This window comes from Capricornis sumatraensis, chromosome 17 (genome assembly GCF_032405125.1).
Source record: "Capricornis sumatraensis isolate serow.1 chromosome 17, serow.2, whole genome shotgun sequence".
Taxonomy (NCBI): Eukaryota; Metazoa; Chordata; class Mammalia; order Artiodactyla; family Bovidae; genus Capricornis; species Capricornis sumatraensis.
In genome coordinates, this window is record NC_091085.1 from 58824895 (window position 1) to 58845642 (window position 20748).

Consider the following 20748-nt stretch of genomic DNA (forward strand, 5'->3'; position numbering starts at 1 on the left):
GTAGCCCACCAGGCTCCTCTATCCATGAAACTTTCCAGGCAAGAATACTGGAGTGGTTTGCCACTTTCTACTCCAGGGGATCTTCCCGACCCAGGGATCAAACCCTGTCTCCTGTGTCTCCTGCATCAGCATGTAGATTCTTTACCAATGAGTCACCTAGGAAGTCTAAAAATACAGGAGAGTGGCTCTATTTAGCTGAAGTACATTTGAAAGGAATGATTTCAGTGGGCCCAGACTCCTGCAACTTCCCATACATAGAAAAGTGCAAAATCCCTTAACTTGGGATATCTGGTTTTAATTAACAATAATCTTTTGATGTTCAAACTACTTGCCCTTTGTTGCAAAACTTCTATATAACATGACTCCTCTCCTCACCTCCTCAGAGCAGTTCTCTCAGGATCATTTGAGACGGTGTCTCCCGGGCTTGAAGTCCTAAAAATTCCCACCAAATAAAACATAACTCTCAACTTTGAGGTTGTGAATATTTTTTAAGGCAATAGACTTTAATGCATTTCTAATCCTTTCTTTGGAATAGTGGAAACTTATCATTTCAACAGAAATACATAAAAAATTCAAGACTGACTCTCTATGGTAGGAATAACATTTGGACCAAAACTCCTATGACTTTCATAATCTGTGATGAAACTTATCTGTAATAGGTTCCTAATTACACTTATTGACACATTTGACCCTCTCATGCATTTTGCTCACTCTGGTGCATCGGTGAGAACACCCACTCTGAATTGCTTTGAACGTCTGGATAGCTACATATGTGAATTTAATTTGTGGAGCACTTAATAAAATTTTCTATAAAAATAAAACATTTCATTTATTAAGATTTCACAGAGAGGCACACAGGAGGACAACAAATCCCTGATGTAGAAGCTGATGATCTGTAAGAAGTCAGACGGTAGTTGAATTCTAAGCTTTGTGTATTCTGATCCAGGGGTTACTGAGGAATACAGCTAATATGATGAAAGATACCAGTAGTAAGCTCTTGGCAACACACTGAGAGTAAGGCTCTCCTGCAAGACAATGAATCAAACTAAGCAACTTTTTCTTTTTGTCATTTTCATCATCATTATTTTATTTTTTAAAACTTTTTATTTTGTATTGGGGTACAGCCTATTAATAATGTTGTGACAGTTTCAGATGAATTGCAAAGGGACTCAGCTATACATACATACATGTATATATACATCTATAGATGTATCCATTCTCCCCTAAACTCCCCTCCCATCCAGGCTACTACATGACATTGAGCAGCCTTCTCTGTGCTGTACAGTAGGACCTTGTTGGTTATCCATTTTAAATACAGCAGTGTAAGCAACATTTTTTTGATCTTGTGGGCATTCTTGGCTGAGCCATACAGCCTGTGGGATCTTAGTTCCCTGATCAGGGATCCAGAGATCAAAGCCATGCCCTCTACAGTGAATGAAAGTCTTAACCCCTGGACCACCAAGGAATATCCAGGAATGTTGTTATTTCTTAACTTTTTGGGTAACTAGGTAGAAATAAGCCAAAACATAAAGAGTGATCATTTCTAAATGGCAACATCAGTACATGTTTTCTTTTTAAAATTCTGCTATACGTTTTAACTTTCCTGTGACATTCATACTTTTTTCAAAAGTTTTTTAATTAACGTAACATAATGATAAACATTTCAGAAAAGGGCTTTACCTACCTTGATAATATTGGGTCAGTGGATACAGAAGTTGTGGCCAACAAACCTCATTTCTGTTACAGTCGTACTCTGTAAAATTGATCTGGAATCTACAGGACATTTTAGAAGGTTATAATAGCTATAACAAAACATGCCTTTGATGAGTTGCATCAAAACCTCATTAAAGGGCTTCCCTGGTGGCTCCAGTGGTAAAGAATCCATCTGTCAGTGCAGGAGACGTGGGTTCAACTCCTCACCAGGGAAAGTCCCATGTGCCATGGAGCAACTAAAGCCCGTGTGCCACAGCTCCTGAGCCTGTGCTCTAGAGCCCGAGAACTGCAGCTACTGAGCCCACGTGCCTAGAGCCTATGCTCTGTGACAAGAGAAGTCACTGCAATGAGACGCCCGCAAACCAAGACTGCAGAGTAGGCCCTGCTCTCGGCAACTAGAAACAGTCCCCAGGGGCAGCAGTGAAGACCCAGCACAGCCAAAAACAAATAAAGAAAGCTATTTTTAAAACCTCATCTAAAACTTGATTAAAGAAGTGAAGCGTTTGTTTGTTTTCTACTTATTCAGCAGCACTACATGGCATGTGGGATCTTACTCCCCCCACCAGGGATCAAACTCATGTCCCCTGCAGTGGAAGCACAGAGTCTCAACCACTAGATCGCCAGGGAGGTCCCTAAACTTCTTAGTTTTGAACATATATTTTTCTGCTTCCTGATCATGTCACTGAGGTCAGCAAACAGATTACCTTGTAAGGGGACGGGGTAACTGTGCGGGTATCTTAATAAACTGGACCGATGCGCTGATGGGGAAGAGGTCAGCCTTGTCCTCACAAGTCAGTCCACACTGGAACTGCCAGGTCACGGAGGAGAACCTGGGAGGGAAAGGTCACGCAGGCGACAAAGCCCCTGCTCACTTCTGGTCTGCTAAGAACACTGGGTAACTGACACAACAACAACATGACCTGGGCTTCTCCTACACAGGGTTCACGTTTTCCTGGTGCTGCCTTTCCCCCTTTGTAGTGTGTAAATTTTCAAATGCACACACAAGCTGAGACAGCTGTATAATGAACCCTTGTGGACCTATCACAGGCTGCAACAACTACCAGCATTTTGCCAGTTCTGCTTCTTCTCCTCTCCCCCGTCATCTCATTTCATACTGGTGCTTTTAAAGTTCATTTGCTTTATCACTTGTTTGTCTCAGACAACAGTGTAATAGTAATAACAGCAGCAGTAGCTAACGATTTTTGAGGGCTTTCTATGTTATTGCTGCCTTTTTGCCTATCCCAGCAGCCCTTTGCCTTTCTTCTAGTAATTGCGCCCCAGTTTTCCCCAGAACTAACCCCCTCCCACTCTCAGTTGAGCAGACCAGAGGGGACTCACCTGAACCTAGGAGTGTGCCCATCACCTACACCCGGTCAATCAGATCTGCCTACTCTCCTGGCCATAGTGACTGGTTCAGAATGGAGCACATGACTGAAAACGAACCAACGAAAGTCTTCCTATACCATTTTTGAGAAAGATGGGGAAACGAGGCACCCTCTTTCCACTGGACTTGCTAATCTGCTATAAGCCTGAAGTTGCTGGTGTTCTTCTTTGCCACCTCTTGAGGAAACTTCCCTGCGAATGCACACTTAGCCTCGATGCCATCATACCTCGTCTCGACGCCAAGTATCTCCTGCTGAGTCATCCCTTCCACGGCTCCAGCATCCGAGAAGAGGATGCGGATGTTCAGCTGCGCAGGAACGTCCAGGCAGATGCCACTCACGTTGCTGTCGGGTGGGTCTGCGCCTGCATCAAGGGCATCCGCACCTGGAGAGATGTTAAGTCGTTCATTTTGGAAAGAATAAGTTAGTTTCAGTTTTCCTACAGTACTGTAATGTAACTCCCCAGACTGGAAATATTATTAGGCAGGAATCAGAGGATTGAGCCTTTAATCTCTAACAGGCTCTAGTTATATGCCTCCCACGGCTTCCCTGCCTGCAATGTGGGAGACCTGGGTTCGATCCTTGGGTTGGGAAGATCCCCTGGAGAAGGAAATGGCAACCCACTCCAGCACTCTTGCCTGGGAAATCCCATGGATGGAGGAGTCTGGTAGGCTACAGTCCATGGGGTCGCAAAGAGTTGGACACGACTGAGCAACTTCACTTTCACTTTTCGTGTTCAAAATGTCTCCTTGGGCTTCCCTGGTGGCTCAGTGGTAAAGAATCTGCCTGCCGATGCAGAAGACGCATGTTCAATCCCGGATCCAGGAAGATCCCACAGACTACGAAGCAACTATGCACCACAACTACTGAGCCTGTGCTCTAGAGCCCGTGAGCTGCATCTGCTAAGCCCACGTGCCACAGCTACTGCAGCCCGAGCACCCTAGAGCCCGTGCTCCACAACAAGAGAAGCCACCAAAATGAGAACACCCAGCATAGCCAAATAAATAATTTAAAAAAAAAATACTTAAAGAAAAGTGTCCCCTTGTATGTTAACTCAGTCACTGGAACTTTAAAATCTTTGACTCACCTAATAAAACCATATGTCATGATTCAGTTTCCAAGCTCCTCATTGACATCTACCCAGAGTTTGAACAGAAATATTGACTTGCAGTAAAAGGCCATGAGACTTAGTCTACGTAGTCACTGTTCTAATAATAGCTTGTGTGAGACACTTAGAATCCATACTAACAACTTTAGTTACTACAGATTAAACTGTTCAAAAGCAATTTCCTGGTGTGCTGCCATAGCAGTAATATAAATGGAAGAGGATAAAACTGGAAAAGAGATGAATTGTCATTCATCTCGAAAACTGGCCTCTGCGGGGGTGGGAGGAGAAGAAACAGTAAGGTCAGTCGCAGGATGTGAAGCCCTAGGGCCACTCTGGGGGCATTTCTTTGTTTCTTCAGGGATCCAGAAGGCTGTCACCAACAGGTTCCTTCTCCTTGATACATGGGCTCAGCACTGTTCCTCTTCTGCTCATTAACGAGGACCAGGGTTGACTTGCAGCTTAGACACAAAACACAAGCTAACAGCTTCCACCATGAGGGCAACACAATGCCATCACCTCTGACTTCCCAACTCTGGCTTTCTGTCTTGAAATTTCCCATGGTTTTTACTTCTCCGGTGCTTTATTGACCCCTTCCCTGCATCCCACGGGCACCTCCACGGCCCACCTCACTGGCCGGCAGGTTAACAAGGAGTTGACAAGCCCCGACCCCTGGGTTCTGTTTCCAAATGAGGATCTAACTCTGGGCTTAGGGTCTTGAGCACAAGTGGGACAGGCAAACCGTGTGGCTGGACAGACCCCACTGCCTGAGTCAGACAGTGGTCAGCAGTACCTCGGCCAGGCGTACATATTACATGATCCCTGGCCACCCCCAGGAGAGAGGACAGAGGGGGCTGTAATGATCCAGACCCTAATCACAAGGGGTGGGGAAAGTGCAGGGGCATGTGTCTGGTTGGTCCTTTGTATGAATCCCAGCCTGATGAGCTGAAGTGACTTCCGAAGGTGTGGAAAGGGTAAAGACAGGACTCGGTGTGCGGGGGGCGGGGGGAGGGTTTGCACTCCCAGCAGCATCCACAGGGACAGGAGGGGACTTAAGAAAGCAGATGCCGCAGCATCAGATAGCTCGTTCAGGCCCCAAGAGGAAATCCCAGGAAAGAGAGGAAGAAAAGACGCCCTCTCTCTATTCAAAGTGCCTTTATACACTCAAGCACGCATGCTCAGTCGCTTCAGTCATGTCTGACTCTTTGCGACCCCATGGACTGAGGAGGCTGGCAGGCTACAGTCCATGGGGTCGCAAAGAGTCGAACAGGACTGAAGCAACCTAGCACGCACACATGGACTGTAGCCCGCCGGGCTCCTCTGTCCATGGGACTCTCCAGGCAAGAGTACTGGAGTGGGTTGCTGTGCCCTCCTCCAGGGGATCTTCTCCACCGAGGGATTGAACCAGAGTCTCTTATGTCTCCTGCATTAGCAGGTGGATTCTTTACCACTAGTGCCACCTGGGAAGCCCCTTATGCATTCCAGACTCCCTGAGAAATCAGAGCAACGCTACCAGACTTGCTGGCTGGGAGGAGAGGAAGAGCTGGGAACCCTGGGTTTAGCTCCAGCTCTGCCACAACAAACTGTGACCTCAGACCACCCCTGTGAGGCACAGCTCAGTGACCAGATGGACACTCTAACTGGAGTGGAAATCGGGCTCATCGGGGCTAAGTCTGTTCCACGTACTCCCTGCAGTATATCTCTTCTTCACACACCAAACCCCTCTGACCCCAACACTCAGAGCAAATGCCTCTGACCAAAGACGCTGGGACATCAAATCTTTTTATCTGGCCTCGGTGACTCCACTATTATTAGCACTGTTACACCTTAATTTCTTTCATTTTTAATAGCTTTACTGATATGCCAAATAGTTCACCTACTCAAATTTAAATGTATAATTCAATTCAATTATATTCACAGAGTTATGCAACCAGCAGCAGATTCAACTTTAGAACATTTTAATCACCCCTCCAAAAGAATTCCTATACTCACTAGCAATCACCCTTCATTTCCTTCCAACAGCCTGAGCCTTGGGCAACCATTAATCTGCGTCCAGTGTCTACAGGTTTGCCTTTTCTGGACTCTGCATTATAGATGGAATCCTATAGTATGTGCTCCTTGGTGTCTAGCTTCTCTCACTTGGCACAATGTTTTCTATCACCTTTTAAGTTAACAAAATCGCTTTTGTAAATTATAAAACCAGTTCTCAACTGTCCATATTGCTGGCAATCAAAAATAGGAATGCAGACTGACACGCACTCAAAATCCTTAAATTTCATTAAGACTTCCTTTTCCAAAGACCATTAGATTGTAAAACAACTGGGCAATTTGAACTTCCTGTAGATTTCCTCTTTTAAAAAAAAGCCATTGTGAATAAGAGGTAAAAGACATGAAATGCCTCTTACCTGGAGAGCTAACCTCTAAACAAATGTCTGTTGGATCACAGCAAAGAAAGACGGCTGCTGAGTCAGGCTTTAATACCACATCTGACACTACATAGTCAGAGCGACCGAGGTACATCTTTTACATGCGTGCAGCTTTGACTTACGTATTATTTCAAGCCAGCCATCACTGAGATCGTTGTAATCGGAGTTGCCTCTCATTGCAACATGAGTCACTTGTACTAATGAATCAAGCAGTTCGACAGCATTCTCCCTGCAAGAGAGGAAGACATTTCTCAGCTCCTGGCCAGCAGGTCTTGTCCTGAAGTCCTTTCTGAGGGTGTCCAGGTTGTGCTTGCTGGATGCCTAAACAAACAAACAAAAAAAATGCCAGGGGATCTAGGCTGGGAGTCTCACCCTTCAAGGATGGTCTTCCTGAGATGAACTTACACAGCAAGGGGAGGATGTATGGAAGCAATCTCTCACTTCAGACTTAGAACATTAGTAACTTACACTAGAATCACGTGCAGGCTCCTTTGAGTGTCACAGAACTTGGCAGGTGGGTAGATCACATGTCAAGTTACCAGGATAAGTTCATGGGCCAGAGTAACCCCATAGTAAAAGGAACCTAAAGAATTAGCTAGAAGTTTGAGCTATGAAATGAGGTGAAGAGGACTTCTCTTGTGGTCCAGTGGATAAGAATCTACCTGCTAATGCAGGGGACAGGGTTCAACCCCTGCTCTGGGAAGATACTACATACCAAGAAGCAACTAAGCCCGTGCGCCACAACCACTGAGCCCACGTCCTGCAGCCACTGAAGCCTGTGTGCCTAGTGCCCATGCTCTGCAATGAAGAATCACCCCCTGCTCGCCACAGCTAAAGGAAGCCCAAACACACCAACAAAGACCCAGTGCGGCCAAAAGCAAATTTTTTCAAAATAGGTTTAAGATTAAGAACTAGAACTTAGCATCTCTCTTGTTCCAGTGACCTCACTGGAGGTACAAATCTTATGAACCACAAAGGAGGGACTTTGACTGTTGACTCAGGCCTCGCACCCTTCCATCCAGGAGCCACCATGGGTAACTTATTCCCACACTTTTTCTTCCCTTCTCAAGGTCACCTCCACCTTTTTTCTGCTCTCCAAAGAAGTACACCACTTGGGATATATTTCAGATGAGATGGGTGTAAGAACGAAAGTGAAAGTGTTAGTTGCTCAGTCGTGTCTGTGTTACTCAAATTTTGCGACCCCATAGACTATAGCCTGCCAGGCTCCTCTGTCCATGGAATTCTCCAGGCAAGAATACTGGAGTGGGTTGCCAGTGTATTTATTTCCTTCTCCAATACATGCAATCAAAACCACAAGAAGATATCACTTCACATCTACTCAGTTCAGTTGAGTCGCTCAGTCGTGTCCGACTCTTTGCGAACCCATGAATCACAGCACGCCAGGCCTCCCTGTCCATCACCAACTCCCAGAGTTTACCCAAACTCATGTGTATCGAGTCGGTGATGCCATCCAGCCATCTCATCCTCTGTCGTCCCCTTCTCCTCCTGCCCCCAATCCCTCCATCAGGGTCTTTTCCAACGAGTCAACTCTTCACATGAGGTGGCCAAAGTATTGGAGTTTCAGTCTCAGCATCAATCCTTCCAATGAACACCCAGGACTGGTCTCTTTTAGGATGGACTGATTGGATCTCCTTGTAGTCCAGGGGACTCTCAAGAGTCTTCTCCAACACCACAGTTCAAAAGCATCAATTCTTCGGCGCTAAGCTTTCTTCACAGTCCAACTCTCACATCCATACACGACCACTGGAAAAACCATAGCCTTGACTAGACAGACCTTTGTTGGCAAAGTAATATCTCTGCTTTTTAATATGCTATCTAGGTTGGTCATAACTTTCCTTCCAAGAGTAAGCGTCTTCCCAAAAAAATAAAGTCTGACACTGTTTCCACTGTTTCCCCATCTATTTCCCATGAAGAGATGGGACCAGATACCATGATCTTAGTTTTCTGAATGTTGAGCTTTAAGCCAACTTTTTCACTCTTCTCTTTTACTTTCATCAAGAGGCTTTTTAGTACCTCTTCACTTTCTGCCATAAGGATGGTGTCATCTGCATATCTGAGGATATTGATATTTCACATCTACTGGGTTGGCTATTATTCAGAAAACTGGAAAATAACAAGTGTTGGGGAGGGGGAATTCCCTGGCAGTCCAGTGTTTAAGTCTACAAGCTTCCACTGTAGGGGGTGAGGGTTCAATCCTTGGTCAGGGAACTAAGAGCCCTCCTGCTGAATGGCATGGCCAAAACAACAAACAAGTGCTGGCAAGGATGTGGAGAAACTGGACCCCTTTTACGCTGTTGGTGGGAATGCAAAATGGTACAGCCTCTGTGGAAAACAACATGGCAGCTCCTCAAAGAATGGAACACAATGATCCAGCCATTCCACTCCTGCGCACACACCCAGAAGGGCTGAGAACAGGCGCTCAGACAAAAAGTGACCCAAGGCTGTTCAAAGCACAGTTCACAACGCACTATTCCACAAATGTGGAAATGCCTCAAATATCCATCAACTAAGGAATGAATAAACAAATGTCACATGTATAGATATATATCTATATCTCCATACAATGGAATATGATTCAGTCGTGAAAAAAGAATGAAGCACCAACACAGGCTACAAACATGGATGAATCTCACCAACAGAATGCTAAGTGAGAAAAGTCAGATATAAAAAGTCACAAAGTACAGGAGACCATTTATATGAAATATTCAGAATAGGTAAATCCACAGGGACAGAGAGTGAATTGGTTGTTGCCAGAGCTGAGGGGAGGGAGGAATAGAGTGACTTCTAAAAGGTACAGGTTTCAGGGATGTCCTTGGTGGTTCAGCAGCTAAGGCTCTGAGCTCCCAGCACAGGGGTCTCCAGTTCAATCCTTGGTCAGGGAACTACATCCCACATGCTGCAACTAAGACCTGCTGCAGCCAAATAAATATTTTTTTTAATTAAAAAATAAAAAGTATAGGTTTCATGTTGCAGAAACAAAAATGTGTTGGAACTAAACAGAGTTGGTAGTTGTACAACATTATGAATGCACTAAATGCCAGTCACCTGTTAAAATGATTATGTTGTGTGAATTTTGCATCAATTAAAAAAAAAGAATGCATATGAATATCCATAAATTTTCCAAATCCCACCCAGATAACCTTTATACATCATGTAACAAAGCTTAAAAATTCTTTAAATGTTAATCACCAATGACACTTAGCTCCAACCCTTTCTCTGATTTTCTAGGAATGTGGGGTTTCCAGTGATGTGAACAAACTTCCCAGAGAAATTTGCATAAATAGGGATGAAACGTCCGAGAGTGTCTGTCTGCACTTATACGGAGGTTTGAATCAACTCTAAACTGTACTGGAAGTTTGTACTGTTTTTTGTTTTTTTTAATTTATGTGTTATTTTTTGGCTGCGCTGGGTCTTTGTTGCTGCATGCGGGCTTTCTCTTGCTGCAGAGCACAGGCTCACTAGCCGTGGCCTGAGGGTTTAGCTGCTTCGAAGCATATGGGATCTTCCTGGACCAGGGATTGAATCCGTTTCCCCTGTATTGGCAGATGGATTACTAACCACTCGACCACAGGGAAGTCCCTGGAAGTTTGTACTGTTTACTATCACATAAGTTTCATTCAGCCGGAAGTTTTTCATGCTGTCTTTAAATACTCATGGTGTGGGGGAGGGGGGGCAGTGAATTAAATTTAAGCAAACCACTCAAAATGTAGATAAATCCATCAGTGAGACACTCACCTAAGCCTAGTACAGTTTTCATTAATTCCAACTTCTAAAAGGCACCCAGATAGTGCATTTTCTCCAAATAAAATGGGTTTGACAGTTGCTGTTGAACACAAACTCCTTCCAGCTATAAAATAGAAAGATTATTTTCTTGCTATTTTTGCAAAACAAAATTAAGTAAAAGATTTACCTCAAAGTTTTTCTTAAGAAAAAAACAAACAGAGAACAATAAGCAGAACTAGTTTCCAGTTCTCTAGAAATGAGGTCATTGTTACTCTAATCCTTTGAAAGCTGAACAAAGGCTTCTTTCTGTATCAAAATACCTGGACGGGGATCAGGGGTTTATTCTGAATCTGAAATTTCATGCCTTCTGGCACATGTGGGTAATTACCACTGATGCAAAGATTTTCCACAGTTTGGAATGAGACTATTTTTCTGTCTCTGGTTAGCACCATCTTGCGTTAATCAATGACAACAAGGACACTGGACTCTCCAGTCACTTTCATATTTAAATCTCTCCTATTGAAAATCAGCACTTCAAGTGAAAACGATGTTAACATTTTTTATAGAAAAAAAGAAAAAAGAAAAGGAAGCTGTAGAAGCATGGAAAACAACCACCCCTAGGCTAAATAAACACACCAGGCTTTAAAGTAATTGGTTACTCGATCAGATTCAAAATATGGCAATATTTCCAATTATAGTTCACCAGCTGCTGCTGCTAAGTCGTTTCAGTCCTGTCCGACTCTGTGCAACCCTATAGATGGATGGCAGCCCACCAGGCTCCACCGTCCCTGGGATTCTCCAGGCAAGAACACTGGAGTGGGGTGCCATTTCCTTATCCAAGGCATGAAAGTGAAAAGTGAAAGTAAAGTCGCTCAGTTGGGTCCGACCCTCAGCGGCCCCATGGACTGTAGCCTTCCAGGCTCCTCCGTCCATGGGATTTTCCAGGCAAGAGTATTGGAGTGGGTTGCCATTGCCTTCTCCGCTAGTTCACCAGAAAGCTAGTCATATCATCAAATCAGATTACCAGAATACCAAAGGTGTAAAGTTGTGACATTATTTGTCCCATTGGTGCTTAGAGCTCGAACAGGCTTGCCAAGTTGGTAACCTAGACAAACACAACACAGGAGAATGAGCATCTTTCCCTCTTAGTTTATTTCAAAGCAGCAGGTGCTAGCTCATCAAACAACAGAAGGAAGGAATCCACAACGAAAGGAAATAGGCTCTCAAAGTTCTTTTTCAGAATAGCTTCGAGAGAAGGACATCAATTTCACTCCTTTAATTTGTTTCGTTTTTTATTGAAGTATAGTTGATTACAATGCTGTGTTAGTTTCAGGTGTACAGCAACGTGACTCAGTTATAGACATGTTCTTTTTCAGACTCTAAAACACAGATGTTAGTGTGGCTCTTTGAAGACACTTTTAAAGTGAAATCTGAGAAGTGAAAACTAGGCAGGAGTCAGTCTTAGAACTCTCACCTTGGAGAATAAGCTGCTGGGCAGGCCAGTTCATGAACACTCACTGAGTGATTAGTACAGCTTATCACAGGGGCTCATAGAGGAAACGTAAAACCAGAGGAACTTTCACATGTAGCCTTTTTCCAGTAAACTAATTCAACCCCAAGGTCTGATTTAGCTCCTATTCCCATCCATTTCCTAGCAATCTAGCTTACGGTTTCCACCTTTTTAATGTGAAAAAGTTCAAAAGCACAGGAAAGTTAAAAGTAACACCATGAACCTCACTTAATACAGCCGCCACCTAAAGTCAACAACTGTTAATATTTAGCTGTATTCTTCTTAAGTAAGTGTCAGTCGTTCAGTCATGTCCAACTCTTTTCGATCCTATGGACTGTAGCTTGCCAGGCTCCTGTGTCAGGAAATTCTCCAGGCAAGAATACTGGAGTGGGTTGCCATCTCCTTCTCCAGGGCTCCTGTAGGGAAAATTAGAATTGGACACCTCAAGTCCAGGGGAACCCCTGGGCCTGTTCATTACCGGAGTGTTCCTCTCCTTTGTAAAGCACCTCTGACTGCTAGATTGTGAGCCATTCAGGGCCCACTGCTCTTCTGATCTTAACATATCTAATGTGCACCCCAAAGGTCTTTCCTTCAGGATAGATCAAATATTTCCCATTTTTAGAAGCTTTATAACACCAAAATACATATTTCAATAAAAATAGCACAAACAATATATTAATTTATATTAATATGAAATATAATAGATATTTGTTTTATCTATTATAAAAGTATATATATTTGGGGTGAGAGGGACAGGACTATTTGAAAATAAGTTGTAGGCATCATGACACTCACATCATGAAAGCTCCATCAGACATCTCTCAAAATTAAGGATATTTCTCTACACCATCATGATGCCAATATTTCTAAGAAAATTAATAATAATCCCTTATAATCATATCATATCATATCCAGTTCATATGCATATTTCCTATGTCCCTTCCAAAAATGCGTATTACAGTAGCATTGTTCTCAGTTGGTAAAAAATCTGCCTGCAATGCAGGAAACCCTGGTTTGATTCCTGGGTTGGGAAAATCCGCTAGGGAAGGGATAGGCTACCCACTCCCATATTCTTGGTCTTCCCTTGTGACTCAGCTGGTAAGGAATCTGTCTGTAACACAGAAGACCTGGGCTCAATCCCTGAGTTGGGAGGATCCCCTGGAGAAGGGAAAGGCTGGTACTCCAGTATTCTGGCCTGGAGAAGTCCATAGACTGTATAGTCCATGAGGTCACAAAGAGTTAAACACGACTGAGTGACTTCCACTTTCACTTTGTTCATATAAACTGGGATACCATTGAGGTTCCTGCATGGTGTTTGCATTTCCAGCTTTACGCTCCACCCTTCCCAACAAGCAGCCTCCCCTCTGGCCATGGGTCTAATCCTGCCAGAGTACACCTCATGCTCATGTCTGCCTCCTTGGCTTCCCCCAGGTTATTCCTATCCCCAGCACCCTTTCCAATTATCTGCTTCTCAAGGCACAGTCTCCTCCACGCAGCCCACAGTGGAAACACACCCAGGGCAGGGTTCTGACTTGCTCGGTGCTTTTCCTCCAGTCTAGGAACAAAACCTGGCAGGCGGGTTTTCCTGGTGGCCCAGTGGTTAAGAATCCACCTTCCAACGCAGGGACTTGGGTTTGATCCCTGGTCGGGATCCCACATGCCTCAGGGAAACTAGATCCCACATAGCAACCCAATACACCCAGATAAATAAATAAATATTTTTTAAAAAACAAAACAAAACCTAGCACGTGCTGGACATTCAACACTGTTCCTTAGTGATGCAGTCTGGGTAAATGGTCAACATTCTACTCCTCTGAATCCTGGAGTAACTGAGCCTAGTAACTGACCTCATTTATTAATTATCTTGGGTCGTTTACTGTTGTTTCCTGTGACTTAGTGCTGTCAGCTCCAAATAAGAGCGTCCCTGAGGACAGGGCCCGTGTCAGATAGTCCTCGAAAAACCCCATCCAGCCTCAGAAAGTATTAGAGAGACACTGCCTCTCTATATACAAGCTGCGTCTCTGCCTGATTGGTTCTGGCTCCTGATGTATTCTTTGTTGATGATAGCATCAACATTTCTCATATATTCTGACAGGTTTTCTCAGAAATCTTCTCAAATTAAGTCAATGACATAAAAATTCTTAAATTTCAGGAGCCTGGTCTCTTTTTTCTTTCCCCTCAGTTACCTTGGAGTTTATATAAACTAAGAGAAAAAAGTCATAATGTCTTCATGCAGTACATACGTCATTCTTTAAATAACAATTGTGACTTATAACAGCAATAATTAAGGAATGCTGCACTTGTGATCCATACAAAACACCAACATTTAGGGTGTACATAATGTAAAGAAATGTCCCAAACACCTCTCGAAATACTGTAGTAGCCAATAAATACATAGAGGAATGCCTTAGGTGGCCACAGGCATGCAGTTTAGAAAATAAAGAAAAAAAAAAAAAAATCTCATTAGAACTACTTCATTTCTTCAAAATCACCAAGTAGGAAAAGCAACATTGAACTTCCATACTGATTTTACATAACTTCTATACAGTACCTTGACTTAACCAGGAGTCTGCTCTTAAAAGCCAACAATAAACCCTAACATTAAAAGCCTATTTAAAAGGAAAAAATATATATAAAGAGTTGTGTATAATTAAGTTAGTATATATAAATATTGAAGATCATGCAAAGCAAAAAGTTACTAAAAAGTTTAAAAATGTTGTTCCTTCATGATTAACTACTGCATGTTGAAGAACAGTCATGGAGTTCCCTGGCGATCAAGTTTAGGACTCCACACTCTCACTGCTGAAGCCCAGGTTCAAATCCCTCATCAGGGAATGAGGATCTCAGAGGTGGCGGAACACAGCCTCACCCCTCCCCCACCAAAAACAAAAAAAGAAGGAGGGAGGGAGGAATTAGGAGTTTGAGATTAGGAGATACAAACAATTATATACATAAAACAGATACACAGTGGGGACCTACTGTGTATCACAGGGATCTGTATTCAGTGTCTTGCGACAGACCACAGTGGGAAGGAATACGAGGGAGGAGTATATACACGTGTACGTAACTGGGTCACTGGGCTATATATCTGAAAGTAACACAACACTGTAAATCAACTATACATTGATCAAATAAATTATTTCATTTAAAAAAAGACCAGTAGCTAAAGAAAAAGACTGTTTTAGCTTTACAACTATGACTATTTATAACACTTTGTGAAAAAAAAAGTAAGCTGTTAGCAGGAAAAGAATACAGTGTCACAAGAGAAAAAGAGAAAGGTCAGAGTCACAGGCTAAAATTGGAAACAATTACTTACAGTCATCGTTATAGCACAGTAGTGTCAAACTAAAATGTGTTTGTAAGATCAGTGATTGATATGCACTCTCACCTGGGTTTCCAGACCATTCCTGTTCATTACCACTGTTATAGCTTAAAAATTTCACTGTAAATCTCTGTGTCATGATTCCTAGAAATAAAATAAAAATATAATGTCACCAATTTACTAAGAAATTATCCACCACAGTGTTGTTTTCTTTACCTTATAATTGCATTTCAACATGCAAAAAAAAAAAATCACTGTTTTCTGATTAAATCATAAACACAAATAAGAAAAACAGGTCTGAATTAGTTTATCTGTTATAATTATGAGAATTGTGAAGAAAGGAAAAAATGCTTTCAATTAAAAGCATTCTCGCTGCCCTTCACAAAGTTACCTTTCTGCTGGGCATTAATTTCTGCCCTAATAATTCTGACGTTTATTTCACTGATTGTATTATTATTCCACCTGAAAATATAATGTTCTTCCACGTTCACGTTCCTGGGGGCTGGTCCAGTACTTAAAAGTGTTTCTGGAAATAAGAGAGTACTTACATAAATTAAAGACCTAAAAATAAAAAAATTAAAGACCTTCTTTGGGTTCAAGCCTATTATTGGCAGTTCCCTCTGCCTGGGTGGCCATCCCCCACCCCCATCCCTGCCCTGCAGACCCAGTTCCTTTACACAGCAGGGTCATCACCTCCTCAAGAAGCTGTCCTCAGATCTCCACCCAAGTCAGCATTAGCTACCTCCTCTTTCCACACCATCCCAATAAACTGAGTGAGCTCCATCCCTTCCCTTTTTTAAAAATATTTACTTTTTATTTATTCATTTATTTGGCTGCTTTGGGTCTCAGTTATGGCATGGGAACTCTTAGCTGCACCATGTGGGACACAGTCCCCTGACCAAGGATCAAATCTGGGCCCCCTGCATTGGGAGCATGGAGTCTTAACCACTGGACCACCAGGAAAGTCCCTGTCCCTTTCATCTTATTTCAGCCTCCCTGGTACCCAGCTCATGGCCTAATGCAGAGCATGGGCTTGGAAGAGTATCTGTTAAATGCAAGATTACAGAAAGATTATATCTGGTAAAGATTACATCTGTTAAAGGAAAGATTACAGAATGTCAGCTCTTTAAGAGCAGGGGCCTGGTGTCTAGCTCACTACTATATTGTACTAATAGCTAATGGAAGGAAAGAGTAAGTTCCAAGAATTATAACACATTGAAAAGAAACACAAGTAGTATCTTTCATGGAAAAACAAAAGTCCTGGTAATACTGGCCAAATTCTATGTACTTTAGTTGGCTGCATTACAATAACAGAGTTTAATGACTGGAAAAAGAAAAGCAAGCAAGAAGTGAAAATGCTGGGTCCTAAAGAACCCTTTAACTCTCTGAAAAACACTTAAGAAAAAGCCCACACACCCAGAGAACAAGGAGGGACCCTGGAACCCACATAATCCAGGACTGAGAAGGATTGGGTTCAAGGTCACAGACGTTACTCCACAGTAAGTCAAGACGGAACAAGGAACAAGCAAAATGCTAGCAGGATATTTCTCTAACAACTACAAATCTCCTAAAATTCTTAATGAAAATGTGTTCTGCTCTGGGACTATAGTAAGTCTCCTGCATACGAACTAGTTCCATTCCAAGGGCATGTTCATAAGTCCAACACGGTTAGCCTAGGCACCCAGCTGATGCAATTGGCTCTGTACTGTGATAGGTTAATAATAGTTTTCACACAAATAATACATTGAAAACAAACACAAAAAATGAAGAAAACATTTCTAATCCTTCAGTACAGGACCTTGAAAAGTGCAGTCCCAGAGCTGGCATACAGGACCTGGCAAGGAGGGAGAGGAGCTGGGAGATGGTAGAGCTATAGGATCGTCAGCAATAGGAGACGAAGGACAAGATGAAATTTCACTCAGGCCTGATGGTGGTGGAACACGTGTTTGCATCTTGCAAAGTTCAAAACTTGAAGGTTCGTATATAGGGACTTACTGTACATATTCGTTGTGAGAAATGATATATATTTCCATAGAAATGGTATAAAAGTATAACATTAAAATACCTGTATTGGTGATGAATCTGTCTAAGTCAGTTGCTTCCTCATAGATTACTTTCGGTGTAACTATGCCTGAAAAAACATACATAAATGAACTTCCATAGGAGTACATGAACCTTACATGTTCACATTTACCTACAAAAATGAAAGTTTGCCAAACAAATACAGTGCCTATGCCTGCCCTGTACGCCAACTACTCAGCTCCCCTCCACTCCCCAAACACCATCAAACAACCCACTATTCTTGGCATCTAATTGGCATCTAAGGTCCATACTCAAATGGACGTAACTTACCTCCCATAGCACCATTCTTTATCTTTGCACTGGTAATTCCATCTCGTTCTAGGTACTCCTCCAGGCTAGTAACGCACTGAACATCAAAATTTTGCAGGAAGGCCACAGGAGCGTTGTGCACGCACTGCCCAGCCAGGGACACCTGAAGGCCGGGGGGAGAATGCAGACAGATTTATGACCTCCTTTCTGATCATAAAAAAAGAGATCAGTGTCTTGGAAAAGCATCCTTTCTGCAGCCTGCTTCTACTGCTGGGTTAGCTCCAACAAAGGCTAGGGCATTCACTAGTTAACTGACTTGAGCAGAGTATCTACTTGACTTGCTAATCAAACTCTGGAAGCCACTGGCTGCAGGGCCACAGTAAGCACAGTTTCTAAGGAAAATTCCCTGCTCTGCATCATTTACTTTGCAGAAACATGATTACATTTGGCTTCAGTTTCTTTTCTGTTGTTTTTTGTTTTTTCACTTTGGCCATTCCAGGCAGCATACAGGATCTTAGTTCTGCCAGCCAGGGAGGGAACCTGCGTCCCCTACAGCGGAAGCACAGTCTTAAACACCAGACTGCCAGAGAGGGTCCCTCAACTTCATTTTCTCTCCCTCATTACAAATGCATTTTTGTTAAAGCCGTAAGAATGGATTCATATGGATAGTAAAGAGAAACAGTTTAGCCTCCCATGTCTTCTTCCCATAAATACTTTTTCCTCACAATTTTGAACTTAATAAAGTTAAGATTTCACATAAAACTCGAGTCTTAAAATATTTTTCAAAACTCTATTTAATATTTAATTAACACAACACCATAAGCCAAATATACTTCAATAAAAAATAAATAAAATTTTAAAAGTATTGGCTGTTAAACTAATACAAGTGAGAAATGATAGTTATTTCCATGGAAACTTCTAGACAGTCTTTTGGTTTTATTTAGTAAGTTCACTCTGAGATTTAGCAAAGACAGATTGATTTAAGAGTGACTATCAAAAGAAAAAAACACAATCCAGAGACCTTAAATGGCTGATGAAGAGATTTTTTTTTAGAATAACATGAGTTAAATTAGTAAGAGGAAGGGGAAAGTGAGAAAAAGCCTCTGGCATATTAAAACTGAAAGGATTACCTGCGGAATAGTAAAATATGCCTTATCTACTGTCATAACGGGGTCTCCTTGTTTGTAACCAAAGTCTGAAAAGTCTTTTAGATCAGTATGCAAGTACATGTCAAAGGAAACTTGATGTCCAGAGGAACTGCAAATTGACGACAGAAACCACCATTAACATGATAAAAGCAATTCTTTTAAATTTTTTCTCTGCTTTTTAAATTACCAAAATCATATTTGTACTAAATGCCACTGAACTGTGCGTTTTAAAGTAGTTAATGGTTAATTTATGTTCCATGAGTTTTACTTCAATGCTAGTAACAAAGTTGCTTTAGAATGTCAACAAGACAGAAATGTAAAAGACAGAAAGTTAAAGTCCCCCATGACCCCATCACTCTTTCCCCCAACCCAGAGAATCGCTATTAACCATTTGTGGTATCAATTTCTTTTCAGTGAGGGCTCCAAAATCACTGTGGATTGTGACGGTAGCCATGAAATTAAAAGACGCTTGCTCCTTGGAAGAAAAGATATGACAAACCTAGAGACATGACTCTGCCGACAAAGGGCCTTATAGTCGAAGCTATGGTTTTTTTCAGTAGTCATGTACGAATGTGAGAGCTGGTCCATAAAGGAGGCTAAGCACAGAAGAACTCATGCTTTAGAACTGTGGTTCTAGAAAAGACTCTTGAGAGTCCCTTGGACTGCAAGGAGATCAATCCAGTCAATCCTAAAGGAAACCAGCCCTGAATATTCATTGGAAGGACTGCTGCTAAAGCTGAAGCTCCAGTACTTTGGCCACCCGAGGCAAAGAGCCGACTCACTGGAAAAGACCTTGATGCTGGGAAAGATTGAGGGCAGAAGGAGATGGGAGCAACAGATGATGAGATGGCTGGATGGCATCATCAACTCAATGGACATGAGTTTGAGCAAATTCTGGGAGATAGTAAAGGACAGGGAAGCCTGGCACATTACAGTTCATGGGGTCACAAAGAGTTGAACATGACTTAGTGACTGAACAACAACCAGCTCTTTCAAATACTTAACACAAAATAAACTTACTATGTGAAACCTAGAATTGAATCTAGAATGGAGGGATTGAAGCATGGAGCCTCTGGAGAGGTCCTGAGGAGGACATGGCCATATTCCAGGGCCACCTGGGTGCACACCCCTCTCCCGGGGTGCCCTTCGGACACTTACATGGAACCATGGTAGAAGTACCCGAGGAAGGGTGAGTTGGCGAGCTGCACACACAGGAATGGAAACCAGTCGGGGACTCCATGTGCCATCTGCATGGAGCAGAGCTGATCAAAGGGAGGATTAACATCTCCTCCGAAAACACCAGGGAAACAGGACTCCCTGAACAGTGCTGTTGAATCTGATGAGCATTCCTGGAAAGAAGACGTAGAGGAGCTCAGAGAAGATTAAATCCCCCCTCTGCCCACTGTCAGGATCTCCTGGCCAGCGTGATGCACTTGCTGCTGGAGACCAGCAGGACGCAGTACAGGAAGCAGGAAACAAACAGCTGGCCTCCAGGCTAAGAGTGTTTGCGCTCACAGCAAGTCATCTCCCTACGAGGCTCCAAGTCAGGAACTTCAGACCTTCACAGCATTTACATCTTAACTGGGGACCTAAGATATGCCTACAAATAAGATGAGAAAAAGAAAAGGTAATATGAAATAGACCACAGGTGGAGAATTTTCAACTGGCATCACCACTCACGCCAGTATTCTTGCCTGGGAAATCCCATGGACAGAGGAGCCTGGCGGGCTACAGTCCACGGGGTCGCAAAGAGTTGGACACAACTTAGCCACTCAGCAGCAGCAGCGTTCAAATTCCTAGTCCAGAGAAATCTAAGGACAATTCCAGAAGAATCCTTGAATCATTCTTGTTATATCACGACCCGATTGGTATCATCAAGAAGTCACTTTATTCGGATGCACCTAGAGCCTGTTATGCAGAGTGAAGTCAGTCAGAAAAAGAAAAATAAATATCATATATTAATGCACATATGTAGAATCTAGAAAAAAGACCCAGAGGAACCTATTTGCAAAGAAAAACTAGAGACACAGAGGTAGAGAATACACGTATGCACACCAATGGGGAAAA

The 20748-nt window shown here is 42.8% G+C and overlaps 1 protein-coding gene across 1 annotated transcript in view; it reads right to left on the bottom strand.

The window, feature by feature from the left end:
• Positions 1-921: 921 nt before the first annotated feature.
• TCTN2 (tectonic family member 2) overlaps positions 922-20748 on the bottom strand; it is a 28782-nt gene continuing 8955 nt past the window's right edge. Inside the window, exons 7-19 of the mRNA XM_068989612.1 lie at positions 19840-20030; positions 18664-18790; positions 17555-17696; positions 17268-17333; positions 15594-15728; positions 15269-15346; positions 11395-11475; positions 10383-10494; positions 6749-6855; positions 3324-3480; positions 2418-2543; positions 1685-1773; positions 922-1025 (exon numbers count right to left, since the gene is read on the bottom strand). Of these exons, the coding sequence (XP_068845713.1) occupies positions 922-1025; positions 1685-1773; positions 2418-2543; positions 3324-3480; positions 6749-6855; positions 10383-10494; positions 11395-11475; positions 15269-15346; positions 15594-15728; positions 17268-17333; positions 17555-17696; positions 18664-18790; positions 19840-20030 (1515 nt within the window). The remainder of the gene's footprint in view (positions 1026-1684; positions 1774-2417; positions 2544-3323; positions 3481-6748; positions 6856-10382; positions 10495-11394; positions 11476-15268; positions 15347-15593; positions 15729-17267; positions 17334-17554; positions 17697-18663; positions 18791-19839; positions 20031-20748) is intronic.